Source organism: Ictidomys tridecemlineatus, chromosome 5 (genome assembly GCF_052094955.1).
Source record: "Ictidomys tridecemlineatus isolate mIctTri1 chromosome 5, mIctTri1.hap1, whole genome shotgun sequence".
NCBI lineage: Eukaryota > Metazoa > Chordata > Mammalia > Rodentia > Sciuridae > Ictidomys > Ictidomys tridecemlineatus.
The window spans coordinates 114,008,998-114,026,384 of record NC_135481.1 but is presented as its reverse complement, the minus strand read 5'-3'; the positions used below and the strand labels follow the sequence as shown (position 1 = coordinate 114,026,384).

The 17,387-nt window shown below is 39.1% G+C and overlaps 1 protein-coding gene across 6 annotated transcripts in view; it reads right to left on the bottom strand.

The window, feature by feature from the left end:
- Positions 1-15,440, bottom strand: part of Ppp4r4 (protein phosphatase 4 regulatory subunit 4) — a 113,604-nt gene extending 98,164 nt beyond the window's left edge. For 2 of the 6 annotated variants that reach the window (XM_078050777.1, XM_078050778.1), the window contains exons 1-2: positions 15,142-15,440; positions 13,816-13,889 (exon numbers count right to left, since the gene is read on the bottom strand). In XM_078050777.1, the coding sequence (XP_077906903.1) occupies positions 13,816-13,889; positions 15,142-15,264 (197 nt within the window). In that variant the 5' untranslated portion in view covers positions 15,265-15,440. Of the gene's footprint in view, positions 1-1,815; positions 1,957-13,815; positions 13,890-15,141 lie in introns of those variants that run through there. The other 4 variants (XR_013439242.1, XM_078050774.1, XM_021735857.3 and 1 more) reach the window with 4 other exon arrangements.
- Between the last annotated feature and the right edge of the window lie 1,947 nt (positions 15,441-17,387).

Below are 17,387 nucleotides of genomic sequence, written 5' to 3'. Positions count from 1 at the left end.
ATCAATCTGTAAAAGCTGTGTGAAATAATGATCCCTTTTCTCTACTGCTAAGGACAAAATAAAATAGTATATAATATGATACTGGAGTTAAAGAAAACTTCAGAAATCCAACCCCCATCTTCCCATCTTCACACTGTGAAAGTGAAGACTCCTAGGCCGGCAGAGTTGATGGGACTTGTGCAAGGTCGACCAGTTCGTCTCTGTCAGGGTCAAAATATCACTCCACAAAGCAAGAATCTGCTGTTTTAAAAACTATCTGTCCTTTAAGATCTTTCATGGTTCCTAAATAACTATTCATTTAAATTAATTTCACACATGTATATTTTCTTCTTTAAAAGAAAGACAATTTTCTCCCTGTTATCCCTTATAAATAAGAACTATTTTAGACAGCCAAATATTTCTTTTAGCAATATATGAATTACCAGTTCTATAATTATCCTAAATTAAAAAAATTCTTTTTCAGCTTTACTGAGGTATAGTTGACAAATAAAAATTGTGTGCATTCAGGGTGTACAACATGATGAGGTTTTTTTTACCCTTTTATGATAAATTGATAAATTGTAATTGTATATATTTATGTGGTACAAAGTGATCATGACAATTTGACAAATGTTTACATTGTGAAGTGTAACCACTATCACCAGAAGCAAGCTAATTAGTATATCCACCATCTCACATATTTATCTTTTTGGTGGTGAAAATACAGTAGCACACTGCATAAAGACATTTCAGTCGATAATGGACCAGATATATGATGGAGGTCCCATGTACAGTGCCTATCACAGTAGGCATTTTAGTTTGTGTAGGTACATATACTCCATGAGGTTCATACAAAATGGAATCCCCTAATGATGAAGTCTCAGAATGTGTCCCTGACATTAAGCAATATGTGTCTAGTTAAGATCTACTCTTGTGGAAAACTTCAAATATACAAATTTCAAAAATATGATTGTTATTAATATCACATGCAATTTGATGTATGAATAATTCAGATAAGTTTTCTATACAGTTATCTCTATATATACATATACAAATATATATACATGTACATATATTTTTAAAGTAGAATATGTGTTTAGTCAACTTTTTTGCTGCTGTGACCAAAAGACCTGACAAGAACAATTAGAGAAGGAAAAGTTTATTTGGGGGGCTCAAGGTTTCAGAGTCTTAGTCCATAGAGGGCTGGCTCCATTCTTCGGGATCAGAGGTAAGATAGAGAACATCATGGCAAAAGTGTGTGGAGGAAAGCAACTGGGGACCTGGCACCAGGAAACAAAGAGAGACTAAGCTCAGCCCACAAAATATAGACCCGAAAGGCACACCCCCAGGGACTCACCTCCTCCAGCCACACCCTACAAGCCTCAGTCACCACATAGTTACTCCCTATCAGGGGATTAATGCACCAATTAGGTTAAGGCCCTTTCACCTCCACACTTCCTGGCATTGTTTTACACACGAGCTTTCAGGGGAACCTAATCTCTATAAATTATAACAATATGTATATCCTAAATATCAGGATTTTTATATGTGATCCAAATGCTATGTATGTGAGAATCATGAAGAAACTAAAGGATATAACAGGATTTTTAAATTCAAAATAGATATTGATACAAAATATAATTTCACAAAGCAATAAGTTATTTCATTCTTATACACAGTCTACCTGAACAAAATGAAGAATTAAAACAACACATGTTAATTTTAAAAAATACTAGTCAAAAGTATCAGAACTGACTAGCATACCTTGAGCTCTATTTTTTTTTCTTAACTAGATAGTTGATATTTTTGAAGGAGTAGAGAAATACATGGACTTACCACTCGAGATAAGTTCATAACTGGATAAGCAGTAAGTTTCATTTACAAAGTCACAGCACAATGAAGAATCTTAACAGCTTGACTAATAAATCTCCCTCACTTCAATGACAGAACACAGAGAAGCTAGATTATATCCTCAAGGTCATACAGCTGGTCAGTGGCTGCACTCCATGTTTCTTAGCAACAAAGATTAAAAGAAAAACACAAGTTATACATCTATGGCTGCTTAAAAAAAGAAACAAAAATTAGCCTAAAGACCTATTGTGAGTTTTTTCTTGGATAATTAGAGACTAGAGGTAAACTAAAAAATGTGTGATATTTTGGAACATTAAGAAATATTTTCCTGAAAAAAAAAAAGCCACATTTATTTGTCTACTTGTATGCCAAAAGATGAAATATATGTTTTCCAAAATAAAAACACTGGGCTGGGGTGCAGCTGAGTGGTAGAGCACTTGCCAAACATGTGCAACGCCCTGCAGTGGAATGGAGATTTTGAAGACCACCACACCCAAGCAGGTACTATCTTAACTAAATAAAAGTTTATTTTTAGTGTATGTACCAGAAATCTTGTGAGCATTCTTAATTTTTAAAAGAAAGATTTAATCTGCTTAAGTATCAGAGACGAGAACAGGAAAAAGATCAGATACTCCCAGGTTTTTCGCCTCTGACATTACATAAGATGGTGCCATTATCTGAGATAAGAAAGCAACCCATGTTTGAGTAAAGAACTGAAGGAAATGGAGCTAGCAATGCAGAAAAAGTACTAACAGCAGAGGGAACACTAAAAGCACGTATGTCCTTGGTGTCTTTGGGGAACAGCAAGGATACTGGAGAGGGAGGAAGGAACAGTAGGAAATGAAATAAGAGCAATAATGAGGAGATCAAAGAAATCAGACAGAGCCGTTCTCAGATCTTTATGCAACTAGATACAGAAATCTATAACCAAGAAAAAAAAAACTCACAGGAAATAAAATACCCAAACTACCAAATACCAAACTACCCAAATTCAGGTAAAAAGGAAGGAAACAGCCCAAATAGCCCTGCATCTATTAAAGAAGCTGAATTTTGTACTAAAAACCTCTGAACAAAGAAATTCCAGACCCAGATACCTTCATTAGTGAAATTTACCTAACATTTAAGGTAGAAATTAATACCAATTCTACACAACCTTCCCCACAAAATAGGAGACTTTTCAAGTCATCTTATGAGCATTTTTTACTAAAACAAAAACTAAGCAAAGACAGCACAAGAAAAAGAAACAAAACCAATAGACCAATACTTCTCATTAACATAGATTAAAAGTCTTTTTCTACTCTTAATGTACATGTACACACGTGCTTCAGGCCTTCTGCACCTCCTGTTCCCTCTGCTTTTAGTGCTTTTTCTCAGATACCTGCATTGTTAGCTCCATTTCCTTCAGCTCTTACTTTTATGTGAGTAGCTTCCTTATCTCAAATAATGGCACCATCTAAGTAATGTCAGAGGCTAAAAACTGGGAGTATCTGATATTTACATCATGATTAAGTAGAACCTTCCATCCATAGGTATAAATCATCTCCTTCCCCTAATCAGAGCCAGAGGAGAGGTGTTCTCTCCCCAGCAGGCTGTCCTTCTGTGAAGCCTTCCCTCTTCAAGATCGTCCTCTTTTCAAACAAATAGAGTTCACAGCTGTATTTTTAAGCAAATTTTGTTTACAAACCCTACCAAAAAAAAAAAAAACTTATAACCTTATTGTCAAGTAAATTCAGCTTATAAACACTACCAAAAGAACCTACCAAATGAGAATTCTCAGTCTCATTTTTCATAATTAAATATATAAGCATTTTTATGCTAAACATGGAACTTATTCTGCCAAAAACATTTTCAAGCAAAATCTACAATGTACAAAACTCTTTAAAGAAAAGAAATATTAACTACAATTTTTTTCAGTACTGCAAAATGAAAGGTTTGGGTTTGATTATATTATTACTGCAAATAATATTATACATTATAATGTTGTTTATTTAGTCCTTAATAAAACACAGGCAATTTCTGAATTATAAATACTTTATTTAGGACCCTTCTTAAAAAGGCTCTGAAACTATGCAAACAGTTTCTGCCCTGCAGGCATCTCCATCAGCACTGAAATTTTAAATTCTATCAGGCTGAGCCCATCATTTTGCCCACCAATGGGAGAAATTGGAAAATGGTAGTGTTAAGTAGTAGACTGGACAGGGGAAGGGATGATCCCTTAGGGCTGTCAGCCCCCACCCAACACTCGACCTGAAGCCTCTTCCTCTGAGGGGATACTGGGTCATTCTGTGGTTAAAGGGAAGAAACTAGACTATCACAGGGAAATTCAAGCCCCTAAAAGTAAAGTCCCCAATCTAGGGCATACTCAATAGCCTGAGGGACTGACCTAAAGTTAACTTGTTGCTAGTTAACATATCTTTAGCACTTCAGTTTGCTCCTCCTCTGCACATTTGGGGGGGGGGGGGGGAAGCAAAATGGAATCCCCTAATGATGAAGTCTCAGAATGTGTCCCTGACATTAAGCAATATGTGTCTAGTTAAGATCTACTCTTGTGGAAAAGAGTAAAAGAATGACAAAGTGATGCAAAGTAACTTTCCTGGCTGATGGAAATGTTCCTTATCTGATCATGTTTCCACAGGTTTATGCATATGGAAATCTACTTAATCATGTATAAATAATTAGATGTCAAGTATACCTCAACAAAACCATTTTAAAAAGAAAAAACTGCATTTCATTCTAAGGTACTTATCCAAGAGATATAAAAACAGTCTAGAACAGGCAAAATTGATCAACAGGAACAAAAAGCAAATCAGTAGTTGCCTAGGAACAGGGTAGGGTGCTATCTACAAAAGGACACCAGTGGGTTTTTAGGGGCAAAGAAAATGCTCTATATTTTCACTGGAATGCTGGTCATGTAAGCCATATCCATTTGTCAAAACTCAACAAACTATGCACTTATTTTATTTCAATTATACCTCAGTAGAAGTTATTTTTAAAATATTAGAGGTGGGATTAGATTTCCCAATTTATCATATGGTGAGAAAACTATAACTACATGAAGTTTCTGCACAGGGAATTTCCTTTATATCCAAAGTGAAATACATTCTGAACTGCAAACGATGATTTAAAATAACAGTAACAACTCTCCTCCACCAATACTTAACTCTGGACCACACCTTCTGCCCGCTGCTTATACTTCTTCCAATCTTCTCAGAAATTCTACAATGTAGGTATTAGTACTACAACTTTAGAAAGGACACTTGGGCTCAGAGAAGATGAGCAATTTACCCAAGGTCTGTCAAAGAAATGAGTGGGTCTCAGTCCTCCAGAATACATCTGGGTCCATCTTCATATAAAGTATTTCCAACACAACACATTATTGCTTCTCAATGCCCAAAAGACTTGCTAATTGGGGATGACCCTATGCCGCAGAAATTTGAGGAAAATGCATTTGCTTCTTTAAACAAGCACTTCCTTGAATACAGCATCTATTAGTACAGTGCCACTCATTCCCTAGAGGTGTCTACACATCAGTATTTAATAAGCACTGCAAAGAACTATTATTTGCATTATGAGTCTTTTCCATTATTAAATCTCTGATTGGAGGGAAAATTACATTATAGGGCACATCATACACAAAGGTATAATAGATTTCACAATTATTTCTGACCTGATTATTATATACAAGCGAGGACAGTGGTGACTCTGAAGAACTCTGAACACTTTCCCCATGCTTCCTATGTCCAAGCCAGTCCACCAATGATATGTAACAACCAAAATATCCAAGTTGAAAGATACAGATTTAAAAGGTCAGTAGATCTTATTTGATGGTTTAATTTCTTTCATGTAACCCTGATAAAAGGAGAGCTGTGATATTTACCACTTGGTACTGTTAACACTTTAATTTCTAAGAAATTCAACCTAAAGCTGTGAGCCAACCAAAGTAAGTCCAGCTTTTTACTGGCAACAAATTAGCTATGATTTAAAATAAAGTTCAGTCTTCCTGTGTCTCACTTAGCTACTTCCCAAGAGTGTTGGTATGAATTAGTTACTCATCAAAATAAATATACACACACACATATATGCATACACTGAAACACATATATGATACAGCTCTATTGTAGCTAAATAATAACACATACTTTATTCAAATATGTATAATCACTCATTTTAATGGTTTTATTGTAGAAATATATATATATATTAAATAAGTAATCAAACAGCTCTATTTACAAAATGAAAATTCTGCTCAGCTCTCTCATAATCATATCATGTTATTAAACTCTAGGCCTCTGCAGTGGCATTATATGGGTCACTTTTACATTGATGAAAATAGTGCACTTTTTATTTTTAAGCTTTTCCTGCAGTTCCCATGAGAGCATTCTGCTTTCTACTGATGCACAAAGAGGGCCTTCTGAAGCTTCAGCCAGTACGAAAAAGGAACAGATGCCTCCCATGGTTGTTCTCAGAACAAAAGACATAGAAAAGGAGGCAGAAAACAATCCCCAAACCCCCTATATTCAGACATAGTATTTTACCAAAACTGGGGATTCGGAGTTTGCCAAGAACTGAAAATAACTCAGCCTTAATAATAATGAAAGATATACCACAGAAATCCATTACATCCGCCTCTCAGCATGTGAAACAGTGGTCCCTCTGTCCAAGCAAAATGAAAATGAAGATACCTGCAATTTCTAGGTAGAAAGGCAAGTATTTCCTTCACAGAGGATGACAATTTGGGCAGTTAAAAAAAAAAAAAAAAAACTCTTGAAATCATTAAAGTTCAGGAACTGGAGGTGGTACTTCTGGAAATGGGTAAAGGACTCCAACATCCACTTTGTTGCGGTTTCTTATCCTAAAAGACAACCTTATAACCTAGAATCCTCTAGCCAATGGTCTAGCAGTATAAATAGTAATTATAAAAGCTTATAGAAACTCCATTTCTTTTAGAAAAGGGAAAAAAAGTGACAATGTAAGAAAATTATGCCTCAAACACAAAAACTCCCAAAGGCTATTTAGTAGGAAGTTCATTACTGTACACCAGAAAGCATGTCACTTTAGTTTCCTAGAAAATATCTGCAGGGACCACTCATATGCTACTGGCTGACGTAGAAATTGGTAAAAGCATTTTGGAAAACTGCTTGGCAGTATTTTTTTTTAACTAGGCATATAAATATGCTATCACCAATAATTCTACCTCTAGGAAAATAATGAAAATAAACCTTTATATGTATTTGATAAGAGACTTATGCAAAAAAGTTTATAACACTGTTCAGAAAAGCCCAAAACTGGAAAAAGCTAAATACCCATCAACAGTAGAAGAACAAAGAAATTATGGCATATTTATAAAACAGAATACAATATAGCAATGAAAATAATCTATTATTTCATGCAACAATAAGAATAAATCTCTTTTTTTACATATTGAGCAAAAGAAGCTAGGCACAAAAGAGTACAGACTATGGTTCCTACTAGATAAAGCTCAAAGTCAATCTATAGTGTCAGATGTCAGGAGAGTCATCACCCTGTACAAGGAGTTGGAAGGACTCAAACAGGAGTACAAGGGAGGTTACTAGGTGAACACAGTAGGTAATGTCTATTTCATAATCTGGATGCTAGTTACATAGATGTGTTCACTTTTGAAAATTCAACAAGCGGTATATTTATGATTTGTGCACATTTCTGCATATGCTCAAAGCTTGCTTTTTATAAACAGAAAATAATATGCTCATGAAAGTACCTCTTTAACTGAAATTCCAAACTTCTCTTTTAAGTTTATGGGGGAGGGGAGGGGACAGACTAGATGTTAGGACCAATTTCACTGGAGAGTAAGGAAGGAATATCAAGGATGAAGCAAGGGCATCACAGAGCATGTTCTGAGGAAAAGGGGCAACAAGGTATTGAAAGACTCATCCCATTAGCAGCTCTCTCCAACCCCTTGCTAGTGGCAGCTACCACTCCCCTGCTGGCGGCTAAGAGGCTGCACACTTTCTAGAATGTCCACAGACTTCTGCTCTCACTAGTTAAGTTTAAATGATAGTTGTGTTTGTTCCTCAACTAGTTCTTCTCAATTTCACTCGAATTTTCAGATGCATAATTAAATACTACCTATATATATATGAATACTTAGTTTTCTATGAAAACTAAGTTGAAATTTTTTTAAAAAACTCAGTAAGTTATCAGAGAAATCCACTAATAAGAAAGAAGTTGTCTTAACCTGTAAGACAAGCAAAAAAATTATAAAAACAGTACCGTACTTTCAGATTTTTTCATAAGCATCTTTAAATTCTCACTCAACTTTACAGAAACCTGAACCTGGCATTGTAAATGCCATCTAGGGGTGATTTATGCAAGAAAGATGATTCTGAACTGTAATCTCCAGAGCCACACTCAAAAGGAAAGGTCAAGGCTCTACATCAAAAAGACGAGCAAAAAAGTTAAGAATTTATGTTTTACGTTAAAATGAAATGTTGAAGATATGTGTCATTTATATTATTCCCCACTTTAAAAAAAAATTTTTTTGGATTAACTAACCAACTGTCCATCTCAATTGTGAAGTATTCAAATGGGGTTTCTCTCATACATCACTAAAGAGAACTAAGCAGGCAATGGTGACACTTAAGACCACACACACACACTCTCTCACACTTTCAGACCACATACATACACACTCATACCCCATACCTCACTGAAACATTACAAAAAGGCAGAAGGAATGAAAACAGAAATTAAGATCATAATGAAAATAAAAGAAACGTGAGAAAAGAGACAATTTCAAAATGGTGCACATACAAAAAGAGTTCTTTCTACAAATGTTTACTTTGGGATAGAAAGAGGGATAGGCATTTTTAAAGATAAAGCAATCAAAAGCTAAACAAGTAGAAAGTTGCCCATTGGCATTCCCTGGATGCCTCACTGATGGCTCAGTGAGGCAACTTCAGTTAAAATACTTTACTTGCCTTTTTGAAACAATCATGCTGGCCTCAGATACACCCCAAAGGGACAGCAGATGTAATGAGGCTTAACTCCAGTTTACACACTGCATTTATGTCCACTGATCTGGTGGCAGAAAGCTTACTCTGCCATATCACTAGGGGGAGCACTTATGCCTTAAAAAAAAAAAAAAGAAAGATAAAAATAGGAAAAAAAAAAGTTCTCAAACGTTACTACACCTGACTGACCATGGGAGACAAAGGAAAAATGTTTGGAAAATTCACAGGATGAAGTGAAAAACAGTTTAAAACTCAGCAACTTTTAAAGTAAGCAACATGAAACATGGGTTAGATAAGGTATGTTAATCAATCAACATTTAATGTACAATATAAATGGCAAATATTGCTTAAGATAGGGTCTTTTACAAGAATATATAAATTGTAAAACAGGCTGACCTTACCATCACTCTGTTAAAAATGCTCCATTATAACTTGTGAAGATTCTAGTTTCTGATAAATACTATTAGCAAAGGAAGTTAATGGACATACATGACAAACTTCAGTTAAAATACTTTACTTGCCTATTATTTTATTAAATTGTTGAGGGAAATATTAGTGCCATCATCCTATTTAAGAGTTTGAAACATACCTTGAACACATAAGTAACAAAAAAAAAAAAAGCAGGGAAAGAAGACAGAAGGGAATTAACTTTAATTGGGTATGCACTGTATGCCAGATGATCTACAATTAATACAACTACTCATGGAGGATTATCATTTCCATTTTATAGATGACAAAACCAGGCTCACAAAGATAATGAATAAAAGAGTAGGTAAGACTTTAATCTGTCTGATTCTACTGCCCACAATTTTTAAAAAAATCAGAAATTGTTTAATTCAAGTTGGTTAACTTAAATACATTTCATTTTGTTAACAGCTACCTTTACATCACAGTAAGAAAAAAAAGAACTAACAACGTACAAAAATATGGATTATATCCCAAGAGTTTGCAATCTATTAAAGCAAATGGACATATACACATGAGTTAAGGAATGTGAAGCAATGATTAATTGCTGGCTGAGGGATGCAGTCACTAAAGTGATATGGAAGCTGAAAGAAGCTTGGCATCCATGTGGCTTCCTTATGGCAGTACAGGATTGTGGCTGCATCCCAAGGATGGTAAACATTGGCAGGTATAATGAAACAGTCCAGGATGCAGAAGGCAGAGTTGAGGATGACCACAGTGTATCTGAGGCCAGCATGACTGTTTCAAAAAGAGCCAGTCTGATTAGAAACAAGCCACATGTCCACCACTGAAGAATGCTTAAGCAAAATGTCCCTTCTTACCCCAGGTTTTGCTTTCCAGGGCTTCAGTTACTTATGGACAACCATAATCTGAAAATATTAAATGGAAAATTCCAGCAATAAACAATCCATAAGATTTAAATAGTGTGCCACCTCAATGAAATCTTTCATCGTCCAGGGCTCTCTTGCAGTATAGCAATGCTTAATTTTGCTTAATAATGGACCCAAAGCACAAGAGTAATGACGTTGGCAATTCAGATATCCCAAGGAGAAGACAAAAAGTGCTTCCTTTAAGTGAAAAGGTGAAAGTTCTTGTTAATAAAAATAATCATGCACTAAAGTTAAGAAGGAATCTTCTACACATGAAATTGTAAAGAAGGAAAAGGAAATTTGAGCTAGTTTTATGGTTGTACCTCAAATTGAGTCTTGTAAGTACTTAATTAAGACGAAGATGGAAAAAGTATGAAATTATAGAGCTCTGTACTACTTGCTATTTCAAGTATCCAAAGGTCTTGAAATATCCTTTGCAGATAAAGGGGATCTACCACATACCCATACAACAGAATACTATTTAGCAATAAAGAGGAATATAGTAGTGACACATACTATGACATGGATGAACCTTGAAAACAAAATGCTAAGAAAAAGAAGTCTGTCACCTATTATAATTCATTTACAGGAATGGCCAGAATAGGAAGATCTACAGAAACAGAAAGCAGATTAGTGGTTCCCAAAAGCTGGCAGTTGGGAAGTAAGGCTGGATTTCTTTTGGGGTGACAAAAAGGTTCAAAAATTGATTGTGGTAATGCCTGTACAATTCTGTAAAATACACCAAAAACCACTAAACTGCATACTTCAAATGAGTGAACTATATGGAATGTGAATCACATTTCAATGTAATCATTTTAAAAAGTGAGGGACTACTGGAACTTCACATTGCACATCTAAGATGGAATCATTTATGGAGTATTCTGAAAGCCAGGCTTAAGGGTCTGGAATTTATCTGATAGACAATTAAGAGATACATGAATAAAGACGTACACTAATACAATTATTCGCATATTGTGAGTGCACTCCTAAAATATATGCTGAAATCACACAGAAGAGAGAGAACAGGAAAAAGATGCTGTAACATGATTTTGACTAAGACACAAGCTGTGACTATTAGGGAAGTTGTTTTGCTTCCGTGCTAAAAGCCACAGATGGGTATATCAGCACCATCAGCACCATAATTATGCAAAACCACAAATTCATCTGTTTCAAATCTTCAAATACCGTAATGTTCTAAACTTCATTGTGAAAATGGCATTAATAACTGACCTATCATATTTTAGGGTAAGATAATGAACAGTGTCATTTGTTTTTCATTAGATGGCAGTACTCTGTACATAATTGTTTTTAGATATTGGACTCAGTTTAAGTGCTATCAGACTCTTGACTGTTATAAAGCATTTCTCCTGCTGATGTTTAAACATTTGACTCTAAGTTCTAATTTAATATAATATTCCTAAAGAGTTTTAATATGCAAAATAAGAGAACTAAAGAAACAATCTGACACAAAAGCAGAGAGCAAATACATACATATACAATGTTCACATATATATGAATATTAAATATCTAATACAAGGGAAAGGTAAAGCACTCAAAAATGAGCCTAAAAAAAGTAGGAGTCAGTTTTAGGTTCTATAGCATTGGAAAGAACAAACGATTTAAATGGAATAAATTACATTTAAAATAGAAAGCTATCAATACAGAGTGGATGAGAAGGCTGTGACAGAGGCAGTTTGGAACACATCTGTTTGGAACCCCCTCCCCTGAATCCCAAGGAAGAAAGAACCTTTCAGGCAGTCTGGCAGGAGAGTGAAATCCCACTTTCCCCAGGAGGTGATGAGATGCTGGAAATGCCAAAGAAGAACCCAGCAAGAGAACCCAGACAACCAATCTAGTGTTCCCCTACCCAGGCACCCTGAACCCTCCTCACAGGAAGGTGAGCCACAAGAAACTAAAGTAGACATTGGATCTCTTTTAAAATTCTCTTCTCTAAGAATCAGAGGACCCATCTGTCTCTGTAAGGGCTTTGTAAGTTTCAAAACTAAGTGAAACTTATGTTCTATGTCTGAAAAATAAAACCTAGACAACCTAGTTCTCTAACCAACAAGAAAAGCAAAGAGAAAACAAGTAAGCTTTCCTAAAACAGAAAACTTATCACTGATATCTAGAATAAGGTATCTGCTATCACAAGTAAGGAGAGCAAGACACTCCATTTCCTAACAGCAAGCCAGTGTTTATACTAAAGAAAAGGATTCAGGAGGAGTAAGTAGAGGTTATTTCAAATCATTAACTGCTGTGTATTAAATTTATCCAAACTTTCACCAGTTGTACTTCAATTAAAAAAAGAAAACCTGTGAGAAAAGACAAATGTTGACAACTATCACTCACCATTTTAATCATGTTCATTATAAGGAATAAAGTACTTCAAATATGATACAATCAAATATCAAAATGATTAAAAGTTGCATTAGTCTCCAAGTTAATGCAAAAGCACAAACTGAGAATTCATAATATAGGCACAAGTTTTCTTTTAAATAAGTAGGAATGATGAGACCATGCTACCATAGATGACCAAAAAGCAGGGAGTGAGGGGTAACAGTATCAAGATGAAGCTTGAGATCCAGAGGCACTGCTAAAGGCTGGAATGTCGGTGGGCACTGCCTACATGGTAAGCACACTGAGGCTCTGACTACAGTAAGACCAGAAACTCAAGAAGCCTCCAGTAGGATAAAGAATAATTTAAAAAATGGAAGTCCTGGAAAGGGAATTTTTTTTATAGAGTTATCCAACGAATAGCATGGGTTTGAAAACACAATCTAAAACAAAAACAGAGACAAGAAACTGGCCAGCACCTGAAACTGGCAAAACAGATCGAAATTAAAAATGCAAGGATAACAAATATCCAAAGAGTAAATAACACCAGTTTTCAAAATCTGATTCTGCAAAACAAAAGTAAAGATTAAATTGCCAAAAGAGAAAAAAAATGTGCAAATTAAGGAAAATTTTTAAATAAGTATTCATAAAATGCCTTAGGAAAATTTCCATTTCTGAAGAATGCTCATCAATATGTTAATTAATGTTCACTATCAGTTTTTAAGAAGCTAAATCTGTAACACAATTTTAAAATAATTCAGAAAAATATTATGAATATTTGCAGTAACTATTTGCCTTTAAAAAATTCTGTAAAGCCTGTGAGATGGTTTGAAACTTAAAGACAGTAGGCTCAATTAAATTAAAAAAAAAACTGACAAGATTATAACGTTCACATAGCAAAAGTAATATAGACAGGATATCCTAAGCAGAAAATCCATATTTGGAAATTGTTTTCTATATGGTAAATGATACATAATATTTAACTTCTACAGTGAACTTAAAAATTAATCACTGTATATTCTTAAGTCTCATCTAAACTTACTGTATCTTATGTGAGCAAAACCAAAGCTGGAAAAGAAAGAAGAATGAGGTTCAAATTAACCCATTAGTGGTTCTCCTCCAAAGCAATATTGCATAAATTAGAAAACTTACTTGATTTCAGTTTCCATACCTAATACAATTCATAACATAATTGTCACGCATGTGAAAGTACTCTTTTCAAGTGAGTAAGTAAATCTGAACACAAGAGAAACATGACATTTCAGAAAGCATTCATCTATGCCACCACAAGGAAAGAACAGCAATTTCACTGAAAGACTAGGAAATACCTGAGCAGATAAACAGCCCTTTCAATGTCACTGAGGTCTTCATCAACTGTCAATCTTTCTATTTCTTCTGGTGTCTGTCAAGGGTAAAATACAAATTAGGCACATAAACACTGGTCAATCTTGCCCACCTCCAAGTGACCCTCTACAGACTACAGACTAATGAAAAAGTTTCCCAACTAAGCATTGAATACTAGATAAGGGTCTGATGATTCTTGGCAACATTAACCACAAAGAACTCTAATTGGGTGCTCTCATGGGGAGGGGGTATTTGGTTTATTCTGCATTTACTCTTCTAGGTTCTAGACTGCAGCTTAATCACATCGTAGCTTCAGAACCTTGCTGAAATCAATTTCATATACATATGATATTTATGCATATATCACATGCATATTTATAAACACAGTTCATCTCTAATACCAAGATTCTACCCCCCAGGAAAAGCTAAAGGGGGGAGGGGTGAATGAAGACTGCAGCCCCGTGGGAATATAAGGGACGAGATATTGGGGGTGGGAGGGAATACACTCTGGAGCTGGAAGAAAATCAAAGGTTCCAGACATTGCGGCAGGTGGGAGTGAGAAGCGCTAACCGAGCTATTAAGAGACTGGCCCGGAGGGAGGAGGGTCCCCGAACAAGGTTTCCAGCAGTGGGGGTTGGAACCTCGGGAGGCTGGGAGGAAGATGACTGTGCGGGGCGGGGGACCGCGTGGGGGTGGAGGGAGCAGGCGGAAGGTTGACTCCCTCCGGGGCTGGGGAGCGGGGTCCCGGCTGGAGTCCTGGAGAGGCTGGGAGGAGAGGATGAGCAGTGACTCAGGACGGGAGCGAAGGGTTGGGAGGACTCCGGGAACCGGTGCTGACTGGGACGTGAAGAGAGGAAGGGCTGCCCTGGGGACAGGGGACCCAGCTTGAGCTCGCCTGGAGTGAGGGTCCTGAGCGGATGGGCGTCGGGGGACAGGAGGAGTTGGGGCTCGGGGACCGGGGCCAGAACCTGGGCGGCACTGCCAGGTCGCGGGGAGGAGGCTGCGGCCGCCCGGACCGCGCGGGCCGCGGGGCAGCCCCTGCAGGGCGGGGGCGGGGCGCCCCGAGGGCCGCGGCGGCCGCGGGGAACGCCGCGGGGGGAGGCCGGGGCCAGGGCTCAGTGGTTGGCGGGGAGGGCCAGGGCCCGTCCCCGGGCTGAGGGTCCGACTGAAGAGCCGGGCCGCGTCGAGGAAGGGCCTGGGAAGAGCGGCTTAGGGTGACACAGCGACGGCGCTGAGGAGGACTGAGGGCAGCGGGCTGCTCGGGCCGGCTGGCCGGGCGCCTAGGGGCAGTTTCTCTCGGCGGGGCGCACCTTGAGGCTCCGGCGGACCGGCCTCTCGATGATGGTGAGCTCCTGCAGGTCCTCCATGTAGCCGAACAGGCTGTTCTGACCGAAATCCATCGCGACGCCGGCAGCGGGCGGCAGCGGATGCATGGACCGCCCGGACCCCTCGCCGCCCGGGCCGAAGCGGCCCCGGGATGCCGGACGCGCGCAGTCCCGCGCCGCCCACCAGCAGGACTTTCTCCCGCTCTCGACCGCGGGAACCGAGCGTGCGGCTGGCGGGCGGCGGGAGCCTGAGCGCGGCCCGCCGAGGGGGCGGGGCGGGACGGTCTAGGGGGCGGGGCGGTGTGGGAGGGGCGGGGCCAGGGGCGGCGAGTCTCCACGGAGCCCGCCTCGGGCCCGCCCCCTGCCGGGCTCCGGGCGAAGCGCGCGCGCGCGGCCGGAAGCAACTGCCGCTTAACGTCGCTCTCTGAGTCCGCACCTCTTTGCCCTCCCGGGCCGTCCCCCGCCCCCCACCGAGCGCCCCACCCCGCGGCGCGTGCGCCGAGCGCAGCTGGCGGAGGCGGGCTGGGGGCGGGAGCTGGGCGCGGGCGGCTGAGCCAATGAGAAGAGGACAGGGGAGAGGGGGCGGGCTGGGTTCTGGCTTCACCTGCGAGAATAACTTTCCAACTCTCGCTAGGGCTGCACCGCAGTTAACGGGCGGCCGACGCTGGGCCCACCCTAGCTCAGCTGCAATCCTGGTGGAGGGATGCGTACCCAAAATAAGCAGTTAGGACCCGGTGCGTGCCCAGGAAATGGGGGAGGTATGTGAGAGTACAGTCCTGGAGGGGCGACGTTTGGGGAAGGGCAGCGTCCGGAAAGGACCTCCTGGAAGGAACACCTAAGCTGATCAATAAGACTTCACCAAGAGAAATATGAGTCAGCCCCGGGGTGAAGCCTGGGCATGTTTGGAAAGTGCGGTCGGTTTGAGCAGAGCCTGGGGAGCTGGAAACTAATGCTTGCCAGGTGGGGCGAAGAGAGGCGCCCAGGTCCCTTACGGAGATGGGCACTTCTCTCCGCAGACATTTTGAGTCACACTTGCTGCGATGAGAATAGGAGGCCATTAAAGGGAGGCTGGGGCAAGTTTTGGACCTTGGGACAAGAGTTATGTTGTTCATACTCCTCATCTCATTAGTCAACAAGAGCTCTCTCTTTTATTTTGTACTCTTTCCCTCTCCATTCCTCTACCCCCACAAGAACCCTCCCTCGCATAAGGTATGTCAAAAGAGTTATTTATCTGTTTTTAATGAAAATAAATGATATGTGCTAAAACATTCTGGTTTTTTCCCACAGCCCAATATCTTAGGAATTGTGTTAGCTTTCCATCACTGTGACAAAATACCTGAGGAAATCTACTTAAGGAAGAATTTATTGTGACTCATGGTTTCAGAGGTTTCAGTCCATCCTCACTGGGCCCAGTTGCTCTGGGATGTGGCCCACCCAGTACATTATGATGGCAGAAGTATGTTCCAAAGCAAGACTTTTCACTTTATCAACACAGGGAAGCAAAGAGGGAGAGAGGAAGGAATAAGAGTCCCAATACCTTCTTCAAGGACTCACTTCAATAACCTAACTTCCTTCCACTAGACCCCACCCCCTAAAGGTTCTGCAATATCCTAGTAGCCCTCAGATTGGCAACCCAGACTTTAACACATGGCCTTTGGGAACCCTAAAGCCATAAACTCCAACAGAGACTTAGCTAATCAGTGGCTTTATACACCAAGAGTCCATCAATTTACTGATGGTGTTCCATTTGTATACCTGACACATTTTACTTATCATTTCCTCAAAAATGGCAGTTAGGTTGCCAGCTGTTCTCTGCTGTCACAGACAGTGCTAAAGGGGTTCTAGATATGTCTCTTATGGACCATAAGCAAGAAAAAGAATTGCTGGGTCATGAAGTCTACAGGGCTTAGGTTCACTGTCACCTTGCCCTCCAGGATGACTTTGCCAATTTACATTCCAACAGCACATCCTGTAGCTAATAATGTGCTAGCATAGTAATCTAACATCAAAGCAGTATTACATAATTTTCATTTGTATTTTCTGATAATTGGTATGTTAACTATTTTTCCATGTACTTAATCATTGAGATTTTTTTCCTTCTGTGAATCACCTATTTTATATCCTTTGCCTATTTTTCTTACTGGATTTCTATCATTTTTTCTGAATGGATGAATGGATGTTTTTATAGATTCTAAATACTAATCCCTTGTCAGCTTCCACACTACAAATAT